General features: G+C 38.9%; 2 protein-coding genes across 6 annotated transcripts in view; one reads left to right on the top strand and one right to left on the bottom strand.

Moving 5' to 3' along the window:
• LOC148051043 (transcription initiation factor TFIID subunit 4-like) overlaps positions 1-23542 on the top strand; it is a 150731-nt gene extending 127189 nt beyond the window's left edge. Inside the window, exon 15 of one of the 3 annotated variants that reach the window (XM_087738688.1) lies at positions 21705-23542. In XM_087738688.1, the coding sequence (XP_087594814.1) occupies positions 21705-21872 (168 nt within the window). In that variant the 3' untranslated portion in view covers positions 21873-23542. Of the gene's footprint in view, positions 1-15506; positions 15804-21704 lie in introns of those variants that run through there. The other 2 variants (XM_087738686.1, XM_087738689.1) reach the window with 2 other exon arrangements.
• Positions 23543-23544: 2 nt separating this feature from the next.
• Positions 23545-27639, bottom strand: part of KCTD15 (potassium channel tetramerization domain containing 15) — a 46364-nt gene continuing 42269 nt past the window's right edge. For all 3 annotated transcript variants that reach the window (XM_087738692.1, XM_087738693.1, XM_087738694.1), the window contains one exon: positions 23545-27175. In XM_087738692.1, coding sequence (XP_087594818.1) covers positions 27020-27175 — 156 coding nt within the window. In that variant the 3' untranslated portion in view covers positions 23545-27019. The remainder of the gene's footprint in view (positions 27176-27639) is intronic.

The raw sequence follows: 27639 nt of genomic DNA, 5'->3' as shown, positions 1-27639 counted from the left end.
GGTGATAATACTGTACAATCATTAACTTTACCTGTATTATTCTTTGAAGATGCTCATGACCCTCATAATGATTTGAAGCTGGGTGCTTTATACTGCTGCAAAGCATTAGTACATTATAAGCAAGAGTTTATATTAACCTACTTTTTGACTCACTAAATTTAAAAGAAGCTTTGTTAATTTTGACAACAAGTGGAAAAACACAGCAGTGAATCTGTTCTCAAGTGATATACCTTAGTATATGGAGGATCCTGTTGCGAAGAACTTCGAAAATAATCATGGTTTATTAGCTGCACAGTCTTTTCCCCTTTGTTTCTATTCATTTAATTTAAAGTGAAACAACTCAGCATGCAAAACTAAAATTAGCTGCAAAAAAGGTGTAAGTGAATAAACAGGCAAATCCATTAGAGTCGATGGGTTATTGGATCCCTTGCCATTCCTCAGATGGCGGCCTATTAAAAGTGGTAATGTCTGCCTCCGGCATGGCCTTAAGGCAAGAAAGAAGGCCAAGACAGGCATATTTCACATGCATCAGACACAAGAATTAAATAGACCAATGTTCCCTAAAAGACTGAAGTACATCTCTTTCTGACGTTCATCTCGGGCAAAAATTCATTGATCTCAGTATGTCCCTTGGCAATTATAAAATATTAAATCCAAGTCACACTTTTCTAGTTGGCTTAATTTTTTCTCTATTCACAGCTTTCTATTTGATCAATTTTAACAAGTTAGGAATAGCATCTAATAATAAAATAAGAACTGCAGAGTGAAAAAAGTTTGTTCATTTGACATTCTTATATTTTTGTATTTAGTCTTTAGACCTGCCTGTCATTTTATTGTATTTTAAATAAATTTGCACACTAAATAGATGAAAAGAATATATATTTATACACACAAAAAAACCCTCCACTGTCTCCTTTGAATTAGCAGTTTCTTTTTAAAGCTGGATACTTGTATGTGGCCATGGTATTGCAGTGAAGTCTGTATTTTTAAGCTAAATCTGTGTAGTTAATCACCATCGTTTTTCCTAGTGTCAGTAATTATTTCTGTTTCATATTTCTCTTATTATGTCAGGTCGGAAAATGTAATATTGGTGGAACCTTACTTCCGAATTACTACTTATGCGAGCATTTTTTTTTCTGTTTTAACCAAAATTTGGTTTTGTTTGTGTAAATACTAGTCAAGTACCAAAATGAAAAATAACCTGTCAGAACCTGGATCTATTTTAACAGAAATTTGGAGGTTGTAACATACAGTACAGCAGGACGAATGTCCTTCTGGTGGTCTTTGCTGATGAGAGACTAATTTGGGGGAAATTTTTTCCATACAGGCAGTCTACCTGTTGGGTTAGCTTGTTGCCTTCCTGCTTAGCATTCTCATCTGGCTGGCACACTTACAACCTTCCGTTCCTTAAATAAGCTCATTCAGTGGCCAACAGCTATAAGCAATCTTGGCTGAAAAGATGTCAAGAAGAATGCTCAGTCTTGGTTGGCTTTCAAGAAATGACAATTTTGATTATTTACTATCAGCAAAATTACCCTGTGGAAAGGTGGGGGAGGCTAACCAGTAGGTCTTAAATTTTCAGAAAAGTGAAGTTTAAGATTTTTCTTTACATTTTGGAAACAAGACCCTGTTGCCATGTCACTACATGTTTATAAACCGCTTAATTTTTTTTTTTTTTGTAACAACAGCTATTTTAAGTATTCATTAGATAGAAGAAAAGGAGTATGGCTGCTAGCATAGCTCCATTAGCACCGATGGAGAGAAATCAGCTTGCCCTGGGTGCCCAGTTTTAAACATGGACAGATTAGATGTATATTTCTGTGCTTTTTCAGTTGAATTTTTAACCTGGAAAACATTTACATTAATGTTCAACCCAGCGTGTGTAAGATTAGGTTTCTGTCTGTGTTTATAGTCCTCGGCACAGGTTTGGATCCACTTGCCATGAGTTGCAGCTTCCTGGGTGGCCCGGGAAGTGGACTAGTGCGCTGATGGCTGCACTGAGATCCCTGGTTGTAAAATGAGGATATTAGTACAGCTTATCATCCATCCTTTGTTGTTGTTGGGGGTTTTTTTTGTTAGATTGCTAATTGTGCCTGTCCCTTGCTGTGTCTTTGTACAGCGTATATTGTAAGAGAACTCATTTTCAGATAGGGCTTAAAGGTGGATATAGTTACAAATTGACCAGCATCCATCTATACTGCCTGTGACTAACAAAGAGGTGTGGGTACAATGCGGTATTCAAGGAACACAGGAAAACTGTACTGGTGACCCAGAATCCCACTAGCTGTAGAGATTTTTTGTTTTCCTTTTTTTCATAGAAATTGTAATTCAGGCACTTAAAAGTCACTTCAAGAGCAATGTTACTCAGAAGCATATTGAGTCTTGAAAAAATGCAGATATAATTTTCCCTTTTTAAAATTAATTTTTTATTCTTCTGGAAGAGCCACAATTTAAAAAAGGTCTGCAATACAACCTAGACTAAAATGCTCGTGTGTGTGTCTGTATATACACACACATTTAGACATATGTAATATTTTCTAACTGTGTATCTGGTTTACTATCAGCCATTTGATATAGCATTATAAGGTGTCTCAAACATGGCTGAGACTAATCTTAATGAAATTAGAACAGTTGTGTTCTGTGTTTGATGATTGTCGGTTGACGGGGTAAATTGGATCTTTCCAAGTTTCAGCATACTACTTGTTAATATATTCTCTGTAATGGTGGTTTTGTTGAACAGCCAGCACACCTTTATGACCAGCCAAAATTTGATTTCCATTTCTTACCTAATGGACTGACACATAATATATTATTTATTAAAACCATGATTTTAACTGAAGTTTTGTCTAAGTAAACATTAGTATATTGGATTCAAATGGTACTTTTGTTCAAAATACTGTTTCCTTTATTGAGTCCCTGCTGCCATCAACCATACACTCTTAATTTCATGCTATTTATCTCATCTGCCCTGAACATAACTCTCTTCTGTTTGTCTTTGAATTTATAAATTGCAGAACTGGGTTTGCTCTTGAAATCCACTCAAAATTCTGTATTTCAACAAAATGAGACAAAATAAGGTGATTTTAACTATACCTACTCTGAATGTTTTCATGACTTCACCTTCTCCAGCTAGTAGTTTTATTTTATTCTGCAAAAATAAATATATCCGTTCTTCATTAAAAAAAAAAATTAAACATAAATGAATGATCGTTTAATCAGTTTTCTGGTTGTTTACATGTTTTTTCCTAGTCAGTTCTGCATCATGATATTCTTATACATTATGTTATGATGATATGATCCAAAAGTAAAATTAATAGCTGTAAAAAGTGACAACATTCTGCTGTAAGGATGTGCAATATTGTTTATTAAAATGATCCCGTTTAAAGAACATTTTACTGAACTTCATTTTTCTTGAACTGCATACTAATTTTAAAGGTCAGTGTGGTTAGTTACCATAGTAGTGACCTAAAAATAACCTTTCTAGTATACCTGTATATTTCTGATCTGTAGTGTTAGCATTCAGAAATGTTCTTTCCCTTAGAGTTTCAGCAGCTAAATAAGTTGCAACCCCTTCAGCTATACTCATAAAAATTTGCTTCCAGACAACATGGTCTGTTTATTGTGTAATAATCGAAATGGCACTAAATTGCAATGATTGCTGAACACTTAGGAATTGCATTAACCACTTAACTGCTAAACTATTTTCCATTTTCTTCCTCACTGTGAAGTATTATATTGATTTTCCTCTTAGTTAGAGCTGCTTACTCAACCTCTGAGATGAACAGAATATTTTAGTAGCCTCATACACTGTCATATTTTGAGTCAATCAGCAGTGACCTTGGCTAAGAATTTTCTGTAGGTTTTTAAAAAAGCTATCAAGCAAAATAGCTCACAGTGCATAGCCTCAAATCTTTACAGAAAATAGAGGGAAACACAAGACATTTCTGCTAAGTGAGTTTAAAAAATCAGGAGAAGGATTAAATTTTTCTCTATGTATGAGATGGGTTATTTCCTATTACCTTTAATACGCTGCTTCTAAGACAAATTAGTTAATAGTTATAAGGCCTTATCCAGGGACTTAATTGTAGCCTGTTACGTGGTGTTGGAAGTGTAATTAAAAATCTAAATACAGTGATAGGTGAAGAATTTTAGTTGTGCCGTTGTTGTTTTCTATGGAGATGTTGATGACTTTTGTTTTCTAACTATTCTTTGTTAACTGAGGTAAAACAGGCAAACACTTGAGCAATATCAAACTTCAAAGCTCCATGATGATTGCTAGCTCTACTGGTTTTGTTACCAAATATTTGAGTTTAAAATTGATTTCCTTTTCCTCTCAAAGATTATAGAGATAAATTCTAGTCCTGCTTGTTTCTGAGAAAACTTGTCAGAAAAAGCAGAGGGGTTTTTGGTTTGTGGTTTTGTGGTTGGTTTTTTTTCAGCAAAACCTTTCTGAAATCTTGCTGCAAAAGAGGGGGGAAAAGGCTGATACAGGTAAGGAAGAGTTAAATAGAAATTGAGCGGGGATGCTGGGGGGCAGCAGTGCTGCAGAACATAGCAGTGTTCGTGCGAAGGCAAGTCATTTCCCGAAACACTGCAGACACATGGCCTGAGGCAGTCTAAAACCTTTGGAGACCAAAATGGCTCGCAGGAGTTAGAAGTAATAAGGTGTTTTTCCCTTCTTTCTCCTTCACTGAAATTCTGTAAGGTTGCTATGCATTACCAAGGAACAATGCCACTATTTTTGTGGTTTATATGGGTATTAAGATCCATTACAATTTGACATTTTTAAGATTGGTTATCCTGTAGTTTGGTGTTAAATTGAAGTTGTTTGTTTTGAATTTAATTCTTTCATTTTTCAAAGGAAAAAAGGCAGCACTGCTGTGCTGATAGCTTACTGAAGTATGCCAGGATTTGATGTTTGCATTGAATGTTTGCTATCCCAAAATATAGGCAAAATTATCTTTAAAAGAAGTCTTTGTTTTTTATTTTTTTTAATCATTTTTTAAGTCTGAAAGATGCTTTCTGGCTAGCTTTTCACAATCAGATTGTAGAAGATATTGCACATATAATATCTTTAAGGCATACTGTTTCTGGGATTATTTTTAACACTATGTTACACATCCAAGATGTATTGTGCTTAATGCAACCTGCTTATGATTATTATAACCCTATATATGTTTGCAGCAGCTAAATAAACTCCACATCAAATAAATTACTGCAGCAATGTTATTAGGCCAGCAGCAATGTTAAGGACATCTGTTAACTCTTTTTCAAATGCCCTGTCCTTACTCGTTTATTCTAAACATTTCTGTTGTTAATTACTACTTAAGTACATGAAGTAGTCATTCAGACATAGCTGTGAAGACCAGCTGAGGAGGATGAGACAGGTTTAGGTCCCGTTCTTAGCCTTGCTCTGAATGCCAGGGGACCTGTAGCTTATTGTTTTAGGGAAACACAGGTAAATCAGGACAGAGCAATGATAACTGGCATATATTTCCATTACCGTAGTTACAGCAATAGTCATTGCTTTAGCCAGGGAGACCTCATCTCAATCAGCAAGGTATAGTCTGAGCAACTTTCCCCACTTAGGCCCCAAAAGTCTAACTTCTTGTTATTAGAGCTGGTGAAAAAAATTTGCAATGAAACTTTCTCTGTCAAAATATGTTTTTGTCAAAGATAAAATGTTTAGCAAAAATACATCTGTTTCAAAAACATATTTGTCAAGAAGGTTTCTCAGCTCCAAGATGACATTTCTAGTGAGAAAGTGAGTCTATTGCTAAGCGGTTGCAGCCCAGATCTGGGAGATGAAAGATGAATAGTGCTTTAGCTACTGGGTTGACGACTCTCTTTGCCACTCATGTTTGTTATAACACAGAATGAAAACGTTGTTGAGAATTGAAATGTTTTCCGGCTCAGTCTTCATTATGTGGTAAAATGTTACACGTTAGAACCCAATTCATAGTTCTTTTAAAAATCTCTTTCAATTTCTTTCCATTTGAAATTCATGTGAGACTATAAGGTGTTTTGCTAGCTGGCACCAAGAGTGGCCCAGGTCTTGTCTTTATTTGCAGTTTAATGAATTGCAAATACTTGATCATGAAAACAAACAAGATGCTGGTTTTCAAAGGTTAGATGGAACTTAAGAGCAACTCTGGTAAATTAAAACAAACAAGCAATAATAAAAGGACCTGCTGAAATTCTCTATAGACAGTGCCTAAAAGGTTTCTGTTTCTGTTGGGAAGTTTGCCAGAATAGTGTGAATGTACGTAGCTTTTCATCAGCATTGTAGGAAAAACAGATGCAAAGTAAGGAATACTCGATAAGTGTGTTTCAGTTTTGTCATCTGAGCGATGTCTGATTTTCAAATTACAGTCTTGCCTCTCAGTGCGATTGAAGCAAACCTGTAGTATATACTTACAGTATTGCCAAGTCCAGTATTTTCTTTTGCTCATTACTACTGCAATTCAGTTAATCACAAAGCGCATGTGGCTCATTGCAGTGTGTGAGGCTGTGGAGGATCACAGCTCGGATAGAAACCTCTTGTTAAATGACTCACCTGCAAACAGACTGAGCGACCAAAGACGGGACTAAGTGCCTGCAAGTGTACAAGTTCCAGGTTGCAAGATGGCATCCTCTCCTTTGCCCTCGTTCTCCTTGGCGAGACCAAGGCGCCCAAGCAGAGCGCTTGACGTCTGGTTGCAAAGCCCATAGTGAGATTCCCACACGTGCTCCCTGGAGTCTGTCAGATAAGATCATGTGTTGGCCAACTTTTATTTATGGGCCAATGAATTATGCAGCTGGGGTAATTAGATGTTTTTGTTCTGTGAATCAGGATTATGCTCCTGGGGTGCCAACCTAGGAAAGTCTGTGAAACTGCATAATAAAAGTCATTTTTATGCAAAGGTGGAAATATTTGAATGCAAAAGGGAATTGTAGGGATGGGGGGAGCTAATGCCCTCCTGTATTTGGAGAGGAAAAGTGAAGTGTAAACTCTAGTTGTTATCCATAAAAGCTTTTATTTCTCTTGCATTGTATAGGGAAGGAAGAGGCTGTTTTAGCATAAACTCCAAAAGAAAATAAGTACTTCTCTCTTCCCCCAAGTAGAGCTATAAAATATAGATGGTTTTTGTACTTGGAAAACATGTATGGAATTATATATGTAAATTCAGGGACTCTGTATATTTGTATAGTCACTGTATGCTAGTTGTGTAATAGGACCCTGATTACAACTAAAATTCAATATTCTTTAATTAAACCATAGTTTCCATTATATCCTTCAGTTGCATATTTTGAAAGACATTTGAGGTAGCAGACTAGTATGTAGTTTTGACATCTCTAACCTATATGCCTTATGTTTGTGCCTCAAGATAACATTGAATAACATATTTAAACTACTCATGTGTGAAAAAGCAAAATTATATCTCATGAACTGATTTCTTCACACATTCAAAAAATCAAATTCCCCTTTTGTTCAGATACTAAACAGAAATCAGAAGGGAAACAATGCTTGTAGAAATGCTACGGTATTTCAAAATGGAGACGATCTGAATACCTTTAGTGAGAAGGGATTATGCTCATTTTAAAAGTTATATCATTTTACAAAGGTATTCTTTTATAAATGTAGTTTTTGTTATGTAGACATTACAGTCTGGTTCAGTTGATAATGAGTCAGAGAAGTTTACTGAGCTGTTATGATTTAATATTTTGAGTTGAATCTAGATATTGTAAAATAGTAATTGGTGATAACCTTATTTGATTCTTTCTTCAATTTCATCATCCATAAGAACTAGTACTGTCAAGTGCTAAGTCTTTATTTACATATAATAAAAACTAGAGGTGCCTATGTTCTTGTGGCTATCATTAGTATTTATTAAATATATATTTGTTTTCTGTATGTCTGTGTATATGTAGTAGTTTTGTATGGGTATGTGTAAATTATACCAAAACCATGGTCTTTCATGGATTTTAATTACTGTGTAGCTATTCTCTGAGTTTTTGTAAACAAGGCAGACTTTAAATTTGAAAGCAGTCCGCCAGATGAGCTGTTCTGGCAATCCCTAGCATTAAAGCTTAGACTTTCAAACTCCAACATCTATATGAAAATACAACTTGATGACACGGGATGCAAGTCTTTAAAAAAAAAAAAAGAAAACAAACAAACCAAACCAAACAAACAAAAACAAAAAACCCCCCACAAACCCAACAACAAATAACCCCAATAATAATAAAAATTTAATGGAATCATAGAATAGTTTGGGTTGGAAGGGACCTTTAAAGGTCATCTAGTCCAACCCCCCTGCAATGGGCAGGGACATCTTCAACTAGATCAGGTTGCTCAGAGCCCCGTCCAACCTGACGTTGAGTGTTTGCAGGCATGGGGCATCTACCACCTCTCTGGGCAACCTGTTCCAGTGTTTCACCACCCTCATTGTAAAAAATTTCTTCCTTATATCTAGTCTGAATCTACTCTCTTTTAGTTTAAAACCATTACCCCTTGTCCTATTGCTACAGGACCTGCTAGAAAGTTTGCCCCCATCTTTCTTATAAGCCCCCTTTAAGTACTGAAAGGCTGCAGTAAGGTCTTCCTGGAGCCTTCTCTTCTCCAGGCTGAACAACCCCAACTCTCTCAGCCTTTCCTCATAGGAGAGGTGTTCCAGCCCTCTAATAATTTTTGATGCCCTCCTCTGGACTTCTCCAACAGGTCCATGTCTTCTTCCCTGTGCGCCAGGTGGGGTCTCACCAGAGCAGAGTAGAGGGGCAGAATCACCTCCCTCAACCTGCTGGCCACCCTTCTTTTGATGCAGGATACAGCATGGACTTGGCAGTGATAGGTTAACGGTTGGACTCAATGATCTTAAGGGTCTTTTCCAACCTTAACAATTCTATGATACAGTTGGCTTTCTGGGCTGCAAGCACACATTGCTGGCTCACATCCACCGTTTCATCCACCAATACCCCCAAATCCTTCTCCGCAGGGCTGCTCTCAATCCCTTCATCCCCCAGCCTGTATTGATACCAGGGATTGCCCCGACCCAGGTGCAGGACCCCGCACTTGGCCTTGTTGAACCTCACGGGATTCACACAGGCCCACTTCTTGAGCTTGTCCAGGTCCCTCTGGATGGCATCCCATTCCTCAGGCATGTCAGCCACACCACTCAGCTTGTGTCATCTGCAAACTTGCTGAGGGTGCACTCAATCCCTCTCTCTATGTCATTGATGAAGATATTAAACAGTACTTGTCCCACTACAGACCCCTGAGGGACACCACTTGTCACTGATGTCCATCTGGACATTGAGATGTTGACCACTACCTTCTGGATGCAACCATCCAACCAATTCCTCATCCACCAAACAGTCTACCCATCAAATCCATCTCTCTCCAGTTTAGAGAGAAGGATGTTGTGGGGGACTGTGGCAAAGGCCTTACAGAAGTCCAGACAGACGACATCTGTAGCTCTTCCCTTGTCCACTGACGTAGTCACTCCATTATAGAAGGCCACTAGGTTGGTCAGGCACTATTTGCCCTTGGTGAAGCCGTGCTGGCTGTCTCGAATCACGTCCCTGTCCTCCATGTGCCTTAGCATAGCTTCTAGGAGGATCTGTTCCATGATCTTCCCAGGCACAGAGGTGAGGCTGACAGGTCAGTAGTTCCTGGGGTCCTCCTTTCTACCCTTTTTAAAAACGGGTGCAATGTTTCCCTTTTTCCGGTCACCAGGGACTTCACCTGACTGCCATGACTTTTCAAATATCATGGAGAGCGGCCTGGCAACTACATCAGCCAATTCCCTCAGGACTCCGGGATGCATCTCGTCAGGTCCCATAGACTTATGTATGTTCAGGTTCCTCAGGTGGTCTCGAACCTGATCTTCTCGTACAGTGGGAGGGACTTTGCTCCCCCAGTCCCTGTCTTGCGGTCCATCCACTCGAGAGGTGTGGGAAGAGGGGTTGCCAGTGAAGACTGAGGCAAAGAAGTTGTTGAGTACCTCAGCCTTCTCCTTGTCCGTTGTTACCAGTTTGCCAGTCTTGCTTATCAAGGGGGGGTACGCTTTCTTTGACCTTCCTTTTCTGGCTGACATACCTGTAGAAGCCCTTCTTATTATTCTTTGCATCCCTTGCCAAGGTCAGCTCTAGCTGTGCCTTGGCGTTCTGACCCCATCCCTACGCAACCGGGCAGCATCCCTATACTCTTCCCAGGATACCTGTCCCTGCTTCCACTGCCTGTGCATTTCCTTCTTGGCCTTTCAGATGTTCTCTCTCAAATTACAGAATCTGTATGTTTTTCTGAACTTTGGGGAGAACTTATGTTTATTGCCATAAAATTCACATTTTATTTTTCAGTATGATGCTACTGTTTAGTTTTTATGAGTACACAGAGTAGCAAGATGGTGAAGTGTTATAGTAATGTTGCTGTTTGTGCAAAAACCAAATGAGACTCAGTCTGCTTCATAGTGTGTGTTGGTTAGACAGAGACTGAGTCAAGTGCTGTGGGTAACATTGCTAAAAACCTGGTTTGCTCTTGGAAAGTATTGAGTCCACTGTAGTTCCACTGAAGGTGATGCACTTTTCTGAATAAACACCTAATAGAAACAAAGTACTTTATAAATGACTGAAGAATATGGCAGGATCTTGAGCAATATTTTTCAGAATAAAGAATGTTCTGGTTACTGATTTGTGTTACTAACTGAAAAAAAACCCAGCCTTTAGTTCTGAAGGAATTACTTGTTTAAGACCTTGACCAAATTAAGTCACCTGGGAAGCAGTGAAGGCTTCTGGAGAGCGGCATATAATCCGTCCGTCCATTTTGCTGCAATTTAATTTTAAAAGGATAAGTAGAAGCCAAGATCTAAGAACTGCGGCAGTTAGTGGGAAAAGCTGATACGGGATTATCAAGGTTAGAGTTCAGATAGAACAGATGGTAAAATAGTTATAACCTACTGTACCATATGTTACTGCCGCACACGTTCAGGTAGCACATTATATGTACTGTGTGGAAGGATCAGTGATCCTAACGCAGGTTTTCAGAAAGACCAAAAAAGCTCCTGAAAAATTGATTTCATAATTTCAGGCCAGGTTAATGAGAAAGCCGCAGTTGGTTAAACTGCACAACAGAACTCGCTGTTCCAGAAAGGGATATAAAAATTTAGGCATAGCATGCAACTGCGTCTTTTCTAATTTTCAAAAGGCTAAAATGAAGCTTGTATTTCAGGAAGTCTGTTTCAGGCTCATTATACTTGAATTTCTGGGGAAAGTATTTAAAGAAAAAACAAATTCACAGCACTTGAACTCAGACCGTTAAGAACAGGTTATGATTTGATTTATGATTTTTGTAACTTTTAATCAGGGGCCAGATTTTCAAAAGAGCACTCTGTCTCATTAAGGTGCCAATGAAGTGATAAATTTCTCATTGGAAACACTGGAGCTTCACTGGGTTAGAGTACTTCAGAAAACCTGACGCCTGATCTATAATCTCTGCTGTTATTGCTCAGACGCTTCTTAAAGAATCTGCTCTGATACCATGAAAATAGGAAGGTAGAAGATAAGAAAGAGAAAAAAGGGTTAATCAAGTCAGAAGTACTGGGAGAAGAAGTGGAATGGTAGCAAAGAAGAAAAATGAAGGCAGAGAGTTGTGATTTGGAGTGGTGCTAAAGAGCCTCTGGGCTTGAGATTCATCTCGCATTTTATAATGCTCATGTTGTGTTGTATCATAATGCACTTGCTCCTACTAGAGCTAGCTGTTTCTCTTCTCTTATTGCCAATGGTAAAAATAGGCCAGTAGCATCATTCCATACTGTTGGGTGCATTCTGAATTCCACGTTGTTTTTTCACTTGCCTCTCTAATTAATTTAGTAATCCTCTTCAGTGTGTGTGCATGTGTACATTGGCGTATGTCTGCTCGGTTGCCCTCTTCCGTCATCTGTTCGAGTTCTCACGTTGCTGATGATTGGTTGTGCCAGCTCCTTTCCAAAGACAGTAAATATATTACACTCCACTGCCTTTTGTTTAACTTTGCCAAAAAAGATCCCATCACAAGCCTCTGTTTTTGGCTAGTACTTTGGGAAAGGTTTTTCTTCTGTAGTTGCAACCCTCTTTTTTATATAATATTCATGTTTAGTTTATTTTGGGAGCAATTAGATCCGAGAGACTTGTCTGTTTATACATTGATCATTTTCAGCTTTTGGGACCTGTTAGTAGTAGCTATTCAATATGTAGCAGATGATTTATGGTATTAGGTGATTTTGTGTCTGTCTTAGACTTATTTCTTATTATATATTATAATATCTGTTTTCGAGTTGTTCATAATGGAGCCTTTGATTTTGGCTATCTGGTTTTTAATTTATTGTAAATAATTAATAACTATATATATATTGGTATATTGGGGGTTTTTCTAATAAAGGAGAGGTGGTGATGGTTGTGATATTTACTTGTTAATTCTTCTTTTCTTGAGGTAGTCTGAGTGGTATCCAAATTTATCAGGATAGTAAAGATGAGAAGTTAGAGATAACTAAGAGTAGAGCTTTAACAGCTGAAAAAAATTTTTTTGTACATCACCATGTCTCCTCCATGATCATCTGTAAACTGAAGAGTCTTGTTTTTTTTTTTTTTTAAGATATTGATATGGATTACTCAATAGTTTTGTTAGACCAAGATACAGTTGGTTAAAGGATCTTCTTGAAAGTTTTTGTGATGCATTTAATCCCACTTTATAAAAAGAGTTGGATCTGGGATAATTGTGAGAGTGTGAAAGGGTTAACTTTACAAAAACAAGTAAGTTTGGTTTTTTTTCAAATGACTTAGTTTGAAATTCAAGGTTTATTCTCAGTTGTTGGCTGTGTTGAATATAAGTGTCTTTAAAAGGTTGGTTGTTTGCTTTGTGGTGAAATGGGTTGGAGGAAGATAAGGATTTGGGAATTCATGAAGTAAGAGGGGATTACAGGGTTTTTAAAATGTTGAACAGAGTTTAAATTGTCAGTATAGTGTTTATAAGTTAAACTGATTTGCTTTTTACTCAAGGCTCGGCTGTCTTATTTTGTGTGATAATAGAGAGAAAAGAAAAATCTGGATTGACACTAAGAGGTTAGAGCACAGTATGAAGCAGAAAAAGAAAAAAAAAAAGATGATGGAAGTGTGTATGCTGAAGTAATTTGAAGTTTGGCGGCAGATTAGATTGCAGTCTGGAGGACTGCGAGCAATGAAGAATGGAGACATGCATGAAACTTATCGGCTCTGAGTCCTGGAGCAGTGATCCTGGTGTGGAAGAGAGAGAGAGGCAAGGGACTTACAAAAGGACTTGAGAGTACAGCATGATAAACAGCACAGGGTGACCATGATGCGCAAGGGACTGTCTTCGTCATGTAGAAAGGGAAACTAGAGAACGTATTGAATGGGGGCTCCGATAAGCTTACTGATGTCTGTAGGAAAGAAAACCCACCTTGTGTCCTTTTGGGAGCCATTCTCCCAAGAGTTATTTGGGCTGATCTGATGTAAGTTTTTCGAATATTTTCTGAACAAACAAAACCACTAACTTAAAAAGAGTCAAGAGTGAGACTTAACTGTAAGAAACTGTTAAGAAATGAGTGGCTAAGTGGTTCAGCGACTTCTCCCTGCTGAACTCTTATCATCTCTTGCTGATGTCTGAAATGCACCAGGCCTTAATTATTTTCCATGATATTTGCAGTAATAGAAAGAGTGTTAGCCGTCTTCCACATTTTATTTACAAATGTTAACGTCTTATTTCCTGTACACTGGACTGTGTTCTGACAATGTGTTTATCCTGCAAGCTGAAGGTATTAGCATTTAGGGCTTAATTTTATTGCCTCTCAATTCTGAGATAACCGCATTGCCTGCTTCGTTTTGTTTTATTTAATGGGCTGGTGTACAAATTAGGGCCATGTACTACCCTCAATCCACAGAGGAGCCTCTGGTAATTATAGGGAAAGGTTTATACCACTATTCGTAGATTGTAACTAATCTACGAGCAAATTTTACACGGGAATAAAATGTGCCAAGAGCTGGTAGATCTGTGGCTATTTTTGCCCTTTGTTTGGCAAGTGGTGCATAAAGTCACTTGACTGGCACTTGCACAATTGCTGGGAGTGCACAAGATGGCCCACAGTTGCAAACATAATATTTTAAAGTCTGGGTGTTATACATCATAATTAGGCTTAAGAACTGAAAGTCAGTTGAGATGAATGAGGGCAATTCATGCTCTCAAGAGTTGAGAAAGTGATTTTGCATTTAGATTTTGCATTTGTAAGATTTTTTTTTTTCTTTTCACAAGCGTTAAGATTTAGATACTTCTCTCTCTGTCTCCCGCACTTCCCATGGGAGGACTGGCAATACATGAAACAGCTATATGATATCTGTGTCTCACCTTAAATAGGTGAGATATAGCTAGCACATGAAGTGTCACGATGCGCTTCTTAGTGCTGATTTTTTCTTCATCAAAACCTGCTATGAATGATAAACTGGACAGTTGTTCTGCTCAGCATGTCTTCAGCAAGAGATAGTCCAAAAAAGCAACTCTTACTGGATAGCAATGATGTATATTTTAATTAGATATTTAAAGAATTAAATTTTACAGTTATGTGTGTCTAGAGATTGATGCATGTCAAGAATATTTTAATTATTTCAAGTTTTTGATTACATGAAAGTCACAATCATACAGGTTAGAAAAGAAAGGGCCACCAACTATGTAAAATTGAAATAGTTTTGAACTAATATCAAGGATTACCGCCAGAGAAAATTCAGATGGGAATCAAATATGATTCAAGGAAAATGTGAATCCTGCAAGTTGGGCTGTAGGGCTTCTCCCAAAGTTGATTTGATGTTTCTTGACTCTGGAGAGAGAATATAGAGACATACAGCATGACTGGGCTGGATGGGTAAGTCCTTAAAAAAAAAAAAAAGAACAACAAGCAAAAAAAGCGCCCCCATGCTAATATTGAAAGATGAGAAGGGAAAAGCACCACAATGCTTGAAAAATAACAATAAAAAAATTTGGCAGGATTAGTATTTCAAAGGGAGCAGCACTTGATTAAACATTTGGAAAGCATGGGAGGAGAAACATTCCAAACAAAATGAAAATATATGTGTATGATGGAAACAGTATAAATAGAATATTCCACTTATAATTACCACTGCAAGAATGCAGCCCAAACTTAGAGTTCTTAATCAGGTAAAATTGTCATTGCTTTTAAGTCCAAGTAAGGCAGTGAATTGTGGTAGGTATGAGATGTTTGTGGATAAAGATGTTGGCAAGACCTATAGCCGTGGTGAAGAGCAGGTCCATGAACAAAGTAAATTAAAAGACCTGGAGCCTGCACCACTGAGCAAATCGTGAGTGTGTTGCAAGAAGTCAGAGGATACAAGGCATCCGTTTTTATCACATACCAAGTGAGGAGTGAGGGATGCAGAAAGGTCTTTGAAAGGTTAAAAGTCTTTGCAGAACACAGAGCTATATCTCTGTGCAGGAAAAACTTGATTTTTTCTCTCTCACATTAATGCAGTCATTATTCGGAGATCTGCATGGATAAATTGATTAAGAAGTTTAAATTAGTTGCAGTCTGGTTTCTTCCTGAGAATGACCTGGTGAGGACTGGGCAGTTGAACACCCATCTCCCTTGACCAGGTAAATGTCATAGCCCATAGCTGCCTTACGCTTCATCTGCATTTTTTCTATTGGGGCAGACTTCTCTTCTTCACAAGTTGTTTCTCACTGAAGTGCCTGCTTGTTGCCCCTGCTCTCATTGAGTTTGTGGGGGGAGTGCTCTCTTAGAGGAAGGAATAGGTGGTCAGATTGGTAATAGATGCCGAGTTCTCTCAACTGGAAGTTTTTGGTGTGATGCTGCTTTACAAAGCAGGTTTTCAATTATAATAGTACTTGCATATGTGACTTAGCTTAACATAATAAAGGCAAAGAGCAGGTACATATAAAGCATTCTTCTTGTAATGGCAGCCCATTTCTTTGGGTTGAAATAACATCATGTAATTATAAACTAAAGTGATCACATCTAAAGAAAAAAATTTCACTGTATCCATGTCTTAGTATGATTTACCTTCCTCTTATTATTTCTTAATATAAAAATTACTGCATGCTGTCTTTGAAATGTTGCAATTGTGTTGGTATTTGAAGTACTTGTAAATACTTGTGCAAATCAGTTTTTCTGATGTTTGTCTGCAGGGCGAGGTGTGTGTTTATGTGCCCAGGGGAAATGAGATGCATTTGCATCCAAGAGGGTGTAGCAAGCGAACGCGTGCCAAAACGGAGTCGGTAGGAACAGTTGCACTAAAATAGTACAGGATAAAAATGTTTGCAAATGAAAATAACTAGCTCCAAAGAAATAATGGTATCTAATCCTCCCTGTAGATGTTGCTGATCTGAAGGCCTAAATGATAGCTTTTGGTGATGAATCTTTCTGAAGACGCTTGTAAAGCCACCATATTGTGCATATGAAGATGCACAATCTTTTTGTATATAAAATTATATTTCGAATAGTATTGTTAATCTTTGAGGTGCTGACAAACAGTTATTACTTACTTTTCTGTACTTCAGGGGAATACTGATTTAAGGATGTTTTGGCTCTCATTTAAACCAGTGAAATCATTACTATTAGCCTCAGTAGGTGCTGAATTAAACCCTAAATTACATGGGACAGCTAATCATACATAATATTATACCTGTTTTTCATGTACAAGGTGCCTCTCAGCCAAAGATCTAATAGCACTTTATGCAAGTAAACATCATTGCTGCAGAATATCTCCAGAATATTTCTTATGATCCAAGACCTCTTATTCATAGGAGCAGACTAATAGATAGCTTATCTTCCCACTCCTCTTCAGTGCATGGAGGTTGAAGAGACAAAATTCCTGGTATTTTTTTATTCCATAGATTGCTTGGCTTTGAATTGTTACTGTATGATTCCCACTTTCAGACTTTAGCTTGAAGTGTAAGTCTGCCACAAGGATGTGCCATGTAGCCTGGGAAGAAAACCAGCAGATCTTTTATCATTATTGCCTTGTCTCTCTGGGTCACGGAGAAGCAATAGCCGCAGTTCAAGACTATGTTCAAAGGAGAGATGTCAGGACTGAATTGTTTTCTGGTGAAGGAAGGATGGGTAAAATATGAAATGCAGTCTTCTATTTGCCCTTATCTTTGTGTTTCCTGACAAGAATATTGCACTGTATTTCCATGGTTCTATAATTCAAAGCTGAAAGCATACAGATCTGTGGAAAAAAATGTATTTAATTGTTCAACACTAGAAATCACTGTTACAAAAATCAGTGTAGATTTTATATTACATGTTCTTTCTTAAGTGAAAGCACTTCTCTCTCGAGCGAGGAACAGCACACTTTTGAGAGTTACTCAGTTTAATTTTCATACACCTGCTGCTGTAATTATTGTAATTTAATGCACAGAGACATTTTTACTTTCTGAGCAGTAGGGGAGTTTGTCCGTGAAAATGTCAGATGAGGTGTGTCTGTCTCTCAGTCCTCTTTTCCAGTAGCCTTTAAACCTTTCAGGAAATACTGATCAAATCTGATGATGGGGGCCAGCAGAAGGGGGACAGAGGTAGGAAGGAGCTCGAGATTTTAAGTCCTTACAGCTTCTGTGCAAACTGTTGGCTTGGGTACAGGAGAGAGAGACATGCTGGTCTCCCCAGCGAGGAAAGGCTGCTGTATGAGCTCAGCAAGCCTTGGGGTGAGTTTGGCTTGGGGGCCACATGTCTGCTGGGTGGCTGATGAGCACATGCGGCCTGGTGGGTCAGCCACCCCATGGGATGATGCTTGCCTGGCTGGTAGGTGAGGACGGGAGAAGAGCCGACCATGGAGTAGTTCTGAGACTGTTTTGAAAAAGGTAAAGGTTCGGGAGGCGGGGTGAAGTTTGTGGTAGGTGGAGGGTAGTACAGCGGACTGAGAATATTTCTGGAGGAGGTAAGAGATGATGAATGCTCCATAGAGGAGCCGGGTTTATTGTGGTAAGTATTCTTTAATATTCTTTATAATATTCTCTGTGCACAGGACTATTTGTTTTAGTTTCTACCCTATCACTGTGAGAGTGTGTTTCTTTGGCAGATTGTTGTATATTTACCTAGTGATCCACCAAGTCTTTGGTCAGTATCTTATTTTGAACTGTTTTTATTCTGCTTTTCCAACAGCATGAGTTTTCTCATAGAAAATAGTAAACAGGCTGAGATGGGTGGCCCAAATCTTGTGTCACATCTGACATAAATTCAGAATTGCTTCAGAATGTGCATACTGAACCAATAATTACTCTGATTCTTCTTAAGCCATAATGTCAAGCTAGGTAGCTTCCAACAGTTGAATTAAGCTTGACAGTCCAACACTGTTATTTAAAATACTGTAAGCTATATATACATCAGCTCTGCGTCTCTGAAGTGCATTAAAGCCCATTAAAGTCGACGGACTCTGACTGTTTCGGTGGGTCTTGGATTACAGGTTAACAGAGAGCATGGCATCATGGCGTTTTTGCAAATTCCTGCATTTGATTTTCCGTTAATTGATTTTCTCTTCAGTCCCGGCTGGGAGCGGGAGTTGTGTGGGGGTCTCAGGAAAGCCCTGTTGTAGCCCACCTCTCTGTGGCCCCACGAGGAACGGGTGGAGCACAAAATAATTTGTTTGCTCTCTGCTGTCTTCCTTGCTGTCCTGGGGGATTTGCAGCTGCCAAGTTCAAGGCAGTCACCAGTCGCTTTGGTGTGTTACAAGAAAGTAGGATTGAAGCAGCAAGGGAGAGGAGGCAGTGGGGAAAAGGAGAGGACAAGATGGACGGGGATAAGAAGTTGCTGTAACTCATGTATGTAAGCAATCTCAAAATGAAGAGGCAGAAAGAGTTCATATATAAATTAAATTATTTTTTTCTGGCCTGGAACATCTTAAATTTCCCTTAAATTACAGATAGAAGTTCACTGATACAAAAACTAGTACTGATGTATATTTGAGTGGGTGTGATTTGGTAATAGCTTGGGTGTGGTAGGCCAGGAAACAAAGGATGTAAACAATTTACTACCATTTATTTTCTTATTAGAGCTTTTATCTTCGTAACTCTTATTAGTTGCCATAGATACAGACGACACAGGGCTTGTTTGGGTTAATGAAGAGTCTGTCATGCTGATAAAAATGTGATTTTTCTTGAGAAAAATCTGCATTACTTCAAGTCCACTATTCTTGGCAATTCATTTTAACTATGCCTGCATTCATGTATATAATTAAAAAACTGTGGCATTTGTTAGTCTACATTTTTTATATAGCATCTGCAGAATAATTTTGAGTACAATGCAGTACTGAACAAATGGATCTTTAATTTAAATCAGAGATCATATTGACAGTTAGAAATTACTGTTCTGTCAGGTTTTCTAAAATCACTCTTACAATTTTTTCCACCTTGTAAAACAATTACAGAACATTATCAGGTAACTGATTGGCTCACAAGTACGGTTATGAATGTGCACAGCTTAATGTCATGTTATGATGTTGCATTAAGTATATGCTCTTCCTACGTAAAAGTTCAGTATCTCAAGTGATAAATGCAATGAATATGACTTATCAATCTTAATTCCAGCTACTCTGTCCAAACAGAGAGCAGTTATTTGCTGTAAATGTACCTCAACTGATTCAAGAAGTGGTTTTATGTGAAGAAAAAATTAAAAAATTAAGTAGCTTTTCTATTAATATCTGGTAAGTGTGTGCAGGATGGTCCTAGTCTGGTATGGTACGGACGGTATTTTTTAATGAGTTTAAGGTGGCCACATTAGTGTTTGTCACTGTTCAGGAACTGTAGTCAGGATGAATCTGAAATAAATATTACTTGGGGTGGGGGGAGAGATGCACCATGTGGGAAACAGAGAAGAAAGAAAAATATTTTTGAGTCAGCTTGATTTAAAAGAAAAATATACACAGTGGTTCCTTGGGGAGTTGGAAATTGCGGCAACAGCCCTGGCAAAGTGGATGCATGGTCAGAGTGCAGGCGAGAGGCAGCTTATATCGTTCCAGACCTGTGGAAGATAAAGAGTATGAGTTTAAATGATGCTGTTTCTTTTAGGAATGCAAAGCGTTTGGGTGTAAAGGCTGAATTCAGAGCACCACAAAATAAATGGATTGTGCACTGGGGATGTGTCTGGCTCCAGCACGAATGAGCAACCCTTGCAGCTGCAGCACATGCTTTTCCTATGAGCAGTGAGGTTAGGTGGTAAATCAATTAATCTATTAACAAAAACTACTCCATACTGGAGAACAGAATCCCTCAGATCAAATGCTCATGGTGCTCAAAGGTTGTGGGCTTCTCTCTCTCTTGCCTGCAAGCTTAGCCACATTCATTTCACTGCATTAAGCCTTTTGTGTTTGTGGTTACAAGAGAAGAGGATTTGCCCCACTACTGTCATTTAATCATCAGATACAGGAGAACTAACTTGAATGGTATAGATCTGCAAGGAGTCTGACTGCTGGTACACAGAGAGAAAAGCAACAGAGAAAACAGTGCTACGTCTTACTCGCAATATACCATGTATGTTTCCCCTACAATCTTTCAGTAGTAAAATCATGCTTAACTGTATTTTTAATGTCTATAGAATCAAGATCCTAGAATAAGTATTTCCTGGGGAAAGAAAGGTAGGTTATTAAGAGCAGCAGTAAGTAAATCTGGGATTTTAAAAGTATTGAAAACTTTGCCAGATGTCTTAGAGGTTTGAAAAATAATTTAAATCTTTTTAGAGATTAAAACATATTTTTCTAAGTTAGAACAAGTTTATTTTGTCATAAATCAATTGGAATTAATAAAAACAGTGGTCTCCTAAGGATGAAAAAAGTGTTGAATGTGTGCGTGCATTAGGTTTCAGTTTTAAACTCAACAATACTGCAGAGTCTGTAATTACGTCCTCTCAATTTCTAAATATTCAGATCACAGTGTTCTCAGGCCCAGTTTGTGAATTTTCTCTCTGTATAGAAAGTCAGGATGAAGTATTCAGTAATTCAGTAGCTCTGAACCAATTTAAAAAAAACCCAAAAAACCAAACAAACCATAGCTTTAGAAAATAGTATACTAATGTTTGTCTTTATCATCGCACAATGTCTGAGTCTTTGTGATTTTTCTATTTAATTTTTTATCTCTCAGCTGAGCATTGGTTGTGTACTCGAGCAAGATTGTTCACTATCTCCCCACACTTAGCCTTTCTCTTCAGTTAGACCCAGAGGAGAGAATCGGGGTCCCCGCGGGACTTGCAGCTGCGGAGGTTATTGCAGTAGCAACATCCCGATACACCACTCACCTTTTTCCAGCCCTAGACCCAGGATGTGGAATAGGGTGGTGCACACGTTTGATTTACCAACGATGGCTTTATCTGCTGCAAATAGTTTTCTCCTTAAAAGGCTCCTGAAATTAAACCGGTCAAATACATCTACGGTTAACGTGACTGTAGCAGAATTAGTCAGACATATTTGTCTCGAGTTGTAAATGAACAAGGTCTAGCCTCGTGTGTTTTCACTTGAGTTTCTTTACTCAGGTTAACTCAGTGAGACTCAGAAGAATACAAAAAAAGAAAAAAAAAATCTCATGTAATACTTTCAGAATTAGGCTCATAATAATCCATTTAAGATGTTTAAAACAGTCCAGCAGTTAGTAGTTGTAAACCTGACAGTATGAGGAAACTTTTTACTGTTGCAGGACTTCTGACTTTGCTGTGTTTTCTTTGTAGGGCCTCGGTATGTCCGGTGGAAGTCAGGCTGGCTTGGGGACTCCTTCATCCAGGCAGTATGCACGGCAGAAAATAACTCGCGTAAACCTCAGGGACTTCATCTTCTACATGGAACAGGAAAGAGAAATGAGCCATTCTCTCCTGCTCTATCGAGCTCTGCTTAAATAAAGCCAAGAATTGTACTGATTTCTCCACACAGAAGCTCAACTTGCATTGAAAAGCTGTCATTTTAATGTGCCTTCTATTTTTTTCAGAAGTCAATGTTCCAGTAATTTTGTTTTGTAAAATTGTCACATGCAATAAATTCCCTTTCTGTAAAAAAAAAAAAAATTATAAAAAACACAAAAAAATGTGCAAAAGGTTTTAAAATGTTAAATCCACAGATCTAACCGACATCGAAGTCTTGCTCCATTTGGCCAGCTTAGGTAAGGCTGAAGTTGATGGTGTTGAAGTTGCGCAAATGGAAAGGCTGCTGCAATGGCTCACCTAAACCATCTCACGGCAAGGAGGATTGGGCCAGGGTCACAGGATTGGGACCTAACCATGGCGTTAACCTGTACGTTCACTTACGGTGCTGATTTTGTTTTCTTTTTAGTTTTACTAGCACTGTTTCCGCTGACTAACCATGGTGATACCTGTTGTTATTTTAGATTAGTTATAATTGCAATTTTTTGCACAGCTAAGAGAATAGCCACTGCACACTCTCACAAATTTGATATATTTAGGATTTTTGCTTTTACTGCACAGCTCATTTCCCGAGCCATTTGCTGAACCAAATCCTAAGTGTATGAAATCTGTGCGCTCGGGTCCCAGCTGAGTTACCTTGACTGGCTTCCAGTTGTTTTCTGAGTCTCTTCAATCTTTTGCACATTTGTAGCAGCTGGTTAATAACATGAATCAAAGTTGGGTTTTATTTTCTAAAAAATAATTTATTTATTGCAAAGAGTATGGTTTAATGGTGGTTTTAAAAGAGAGTATTGTTCAGTAAAGATTTTAGAGTATTCTATATGGATTTTCGGAGTCACTGTAGAGGAAGTTTTTGGGGGCCGGTTCCACGCGTAGAGAATCACGAGAGCAGGGGTGAGCCCCGCAGCCCAGTGCCGCCGGCGGGTCAGGCCAGCGCCGCAGGGGCTGGCGATGCCTTCGCCTTGGACGACTGGACCCGAGGACTCCTGTCCGGAGAGGCTCGTGAACAAGTGCGTGACTTTAAGCAGAACGAGTAGTTTTAAGTACTTAAAGGTGGGATGAATGCTTTTTAAATGCTTTGCTGAATTGGAATTTAAGGGGCCCACACCAAAGCCAAGCGAAGTCTGTGTGAGTCTTTTAAATGGGTACGGGACAGGAAGACTAAGCGGGCAGGTGGGCACAAGCTGTTGTACTTCAAACATAACAGTATTATCAGTAACCGTGGAAGGGAGACATTTGCTTATTTATCTTTTCAATTTTTACTATGTTATGCTTGCCACTTTTTTGAGGCAATACTTTTTTTTTTTTGATGGGAAACCATAGCGAAAGCACAAATAGAACTATTTGTCCAATAGTTTTAAAAACAAAAGTTTTAATTATTTTTTAAGGTTTATGAAAAGCAGAAGAAAATTTATACTGCTGCTATTTAGCCAAAAGATTATTCATAAGGTATTTAAGGCCAGGAAGTGTAAAATTATGTTTTAAATGTATTGATAATTTGTACATATTGTTTATAAAGGCCTTGTGTTTATTAGAATTATGTTATTTTGATGATTTCTGTACATACTCGTAAATACCCCCAATTTGTGTGAAAACATACTCCCTTATTTGTACTTATTTTGTAAAGAAATAAAACAATTTAAAGTAACACATCGAGTGACATACAGTATTAATTTATCAAACATGAATTTCACATTGTCTTGTAGTTCTTAAGCACTGTTCAGAAACATTTTGCATTAAAATATTAACAGAATACTCACAAAGAAATATTAAACCCAAATACTTCCATGTTTTGTTGTGCTGATTCTTATCCTTTGTCAAACATCTAATAAAATTGTCAACAAACCTCGATGCTATTAATGCAGTGAATGAATGCACTCAGCAGCTGCTGTCTGAGACGCGAGTCGTCCCATAAGCACAACATAACATTCCCCTCGCGCTTCCTTTCCGAGCCTTGGGCGCGCAGCGGTGCAACAGGCTCGTGCAGAAAGCGCTGGCCAAGGCTCGTGGGCTTCCAGCCACCGTTTCAGTGCTCAGCAACAGAGAATCAGAACAATTTTATTCCGTCGAATTAGGCGAAAAACCAGGCTACGTTTACTTTTTGGCCTTCACAATAAAAACATTGGCTGGCTGCGCACCACAGCTTTACTGGAGGTTCTGTGATATTTTAAAACCTGTTCTAGTGACGCTGAGCAATGTTCTTAATTAAGTTACGTTGCTATGGTTAAGGCCAGAAGTAAAAATTCGAATCAGTTTTTGCTGATATTGCTGCCTAAAAATATAGGGAAAGAAGTAAAAAAGATATAAATGAGACTGTAATAAGCTTTAAATAAGTGACCTGAAGTTACTAACTAAAAGAGCATGTCCTAGCTTAACTTTTTTTTTTTAAAAGGCATATTTCTTCTGACCAAGTGATTGTTTCCACATGTCTTCCGTGCCTTAGTGCTATTTTGCAGTCAATGTTGTGATGTCATGGCTCAAACTTTCCATCTCAAGTTCACATTTAACTCGGCTGGCGCAGCCCGCAACCCTTTCCGATGCCACCTTAGCAAGCTGCCCTAGGTACCAGAGCCGCTTTATTGAGCTATAAAAAAAATAGGGTAAACACCAAACTGAAGAAAACCAAACCAGCCAACCGCAAACGCTTCCAGTGGCGTTCTACGGACAGCTAAAAGCATCGTCCCGCCTCCGGGCTTGCGAGAGCGGCCCGCGCCTGCGGCGGCAGCCGGAGGGGCTCCGCACTCGGTGGGCGCTCAGCGTCTGGTCCCGCTTGCAGACGCTGACCTCGGGGAGGCTCGGCCCCGGTGCGAGCGCCAGAGCTGGGCCCCGCGTGTAAATGTAAACGTGAGGTGCGCAGTGTTCGCCTTCTCCCCCGGCGGAGAGGTAAGAAGGGAGAGGACGCGCCGACGGACGAGCGCTCGGCTGCCGCCAGTGCCGGCCCTCCCGGTGCAGGAGGGCAGGCCGAAAGGGTATGCAGGATAAAAACACGAAGCTAAATGGATTATTTAAGGGTACTTTGAACTTAAAGTGAACTCAATGTATGAAAGTAATAAATAAACCACTTTTTTTTTCTTTTTGTAAGACATGGCTACATCAAGCTGAACGGAGCAAAAGGCAGGAGGAGACGCAATCAGAAGTTCTCACCTCTTTCAAACAACACGGGCGACACAGTGAGTGTTCCACCCTACTTGCTTGGTTTTGATCATTTACTTTACAGAAATGTTTATGGCATGAAGTACTGTATAAGAAATGTGCATACACAAATACATGACAATTATACGTTAAGTTCTTTACAATATTAAATGTATAATATACAATTCTACAGATATCTTACATACAAAGGTGAATGTTGTGCCATATATTCAAATATGGCAATGCCTAGCAACTTTAGAATGTCGTACAAGTATAAAACCACAAAATAAAATAACTTTACAACTCTTTTAAAGTAGACAGATTTGCTCAACTGTTCTGCTAAGTTAGCAGGCCAATACGTATTGGCTAAGATTTCCAGAAGAGATGTCTGAGCTGAGTAACCACGGTGAGAAGACGTGCAGAGGTCTGATTTTCCATGGACAGGTATCCAGCCCTTTTCCAAAAATCAGACCCCTGCCCAGATCGTGCCTTGGATATTCAGTACAGCTTCTGAAAACACTTGTCTTAGTCGTGATTTTTTATTTTGCCTGATTGTAATCACTTGGCATTAAAGAATTGTTGACCATTTAATACTCTGTCCCTTGTTCTATATGGCCGTATTTATGCATCTAAAAAGAGTTTAATTAAAATTCAGCATCTACAACAGTATTCTATAAATTAATGTGGGAGAAACTAAATCGTGATTAACACATGAATCATGCTAAACAGCAATAAACAGGATTTAGCAGAATGCTATTTATAACCTTGCACCTGCAAACATGGTGCTGTCTCCTGAGTTAGGAAGCCCTGCAAGTCAGAGTCGATACTGATTCATGGAAGGAGCAGTAACCTCCTGCAGACAGCGGGCTTCGTTAAAGAGAAAATTACACAGGTAGAGGGCAGCTACAGAATCGGTATTTTAATAATAGTTTAAAATAATAGAGGAAAAACAATCTAAACAAAAGGTGGCCTGCTTTCATCGGACAATGGCAGTAGAGAGTTTTAACATCTTTTTGCAAAAATTCCAGACCCATAAAGAGTAGGCTCGTCCAAAATTCCTAACGTTTCCTCCTAAATGTGGGCTTATAACGTGGTTAGTGAATGAGTAACAAGGGGTGGCAGAGCTTGCTTGGCAGAACCACGCTTCTTTGAGGATGCAAAACTTAACAGTTTGAGTCAAAACGAGACTGGCTTTGAGAGAACTACAGCTCCATGTTGGGTATGTGACCCTTGTGTGATGGTGGATGGCATTTTATTTTGTGCTTCCAGATCCCTACGTTTGCAAATATGGCCATAATCGGCCTTGTCATTTTTTTTGTTGCTTTTTTGTTTCGTTTCTGTGGGGTTTTTTTAGTACTGAGCACCAGTTGACTATAAATCTGTCCTTTTCTGATTCTGGATTCTGTCCACAGAGAGATATTTCAGTTGGAAATGTTGTATAAAAATAAGCCATTTGCTAGCATGAGCGAGTACAATCACGGAAGTGTAATGTAGCGTACGGAGGTGTAAAGCACGTCTGATATGAAGGAGGTGCGGCAGTCAGGGAAGATACTCAGTGCAGTTTTTAGTGTACCGTCTTCCTCTCGGAGGTGCCCACTTCCACGCGTCACAGCATCGGGGTATCGTTGGGAAGGCTCTCAGAACCGCTTCTCCTGCCGATCTACTCAATTTGCTTTAACTGGTCTTTCTGCAGAAGTCCAATCTAGGGTCAGGGGTTCACGAAGCTTTGCCTTTTTCTCCACCAGAGCTGTTCAGCCCAAAGTACATTCCCAGCGGGGCTGGTGCGCTGAGCATGCTCAGGAATTTCATTGTGAAAAACGGACAACTGGTTTTTCAAATGCATTTCATGGCTGGCTATGTGACAGGTAGTTTCAGAATACCACTAATTGGCAACATAAAGTCAAAATCTGTTTGCTAATACTGTTTTGCAAATCCTTAGTGTTTCACATAAGGGACTATTAAACACTTCTACGGTTACAAAGGAGTACGGGTAGGGTCTAGTCCAGGGGCTCCTGTTTTATTCTGATCGTCGGGGTAGGTTGTGGTCGTCTGTCTTCGCGACACAGCACGTATTCACTGAACTGAGAGGAATCCACCCCACCACCGCACGAAGCTGCCACGTTAAATCCCTTCTGAAATAATCTTTCGAGCACCTGCAATGTGAGGAAAAAAAATCCGATTAATATTTAGCAAATTTTAGTGATAAAAACATTCGGGAGCACTGGATCTAAATGATGGATTTAGTCTTTCGAGTCCTCGTTGAATGAATATTACTCAGCTATAATTCTATAACTTATTCTTAAATGACTACACTGTGATTAAAGTCTCGCTCTCAGCAAACCTCTGTAGAAAACAAAAATTAATCAAACAAATAAGCACTCTGCAGAGCAGCTTAGTACATTATATAGTAAAATACTGGACTGTGGTGCTATTGATGCTATCTTACTGCTTACAGAAAGCAACATCGGGTTTAAGCTGTAACAGAAAGTGCCCATTATTCATTGGTAGCATGAACAGTCTTACAGAAAGGGGCTGAAAACGGTTCTCAGCTTTTCCTTGGCAGATGAAAATGTATTAGGAGCCTGAGTGACACTTCCACCAGATCTTCACGGAAACT

Source organism: Nipponia nippon, unplaced genomic scaffold (genome assembly GCF_047370975.1).
Source record: "Nipponia nippon isolate SJK-2023a ecotype South Korea unplaced genomic scaffold, ASM4737097v1 scaffold_7, whole genome shotgun sequence".
In the NCBI taxonomy this organism is placed as follows: domain Eukaryota; kingdom Metazoa; phylum Chordata; class Aves; order Pelecaniformes; family Threskiornithidae; genus Nipponia; species Nipponia nippon.
The sequence above is the reverse complement of the archived record's forward strand: the minus strand, read 5'-3'. Positions and strand labels throughout refer to the sequence as shown.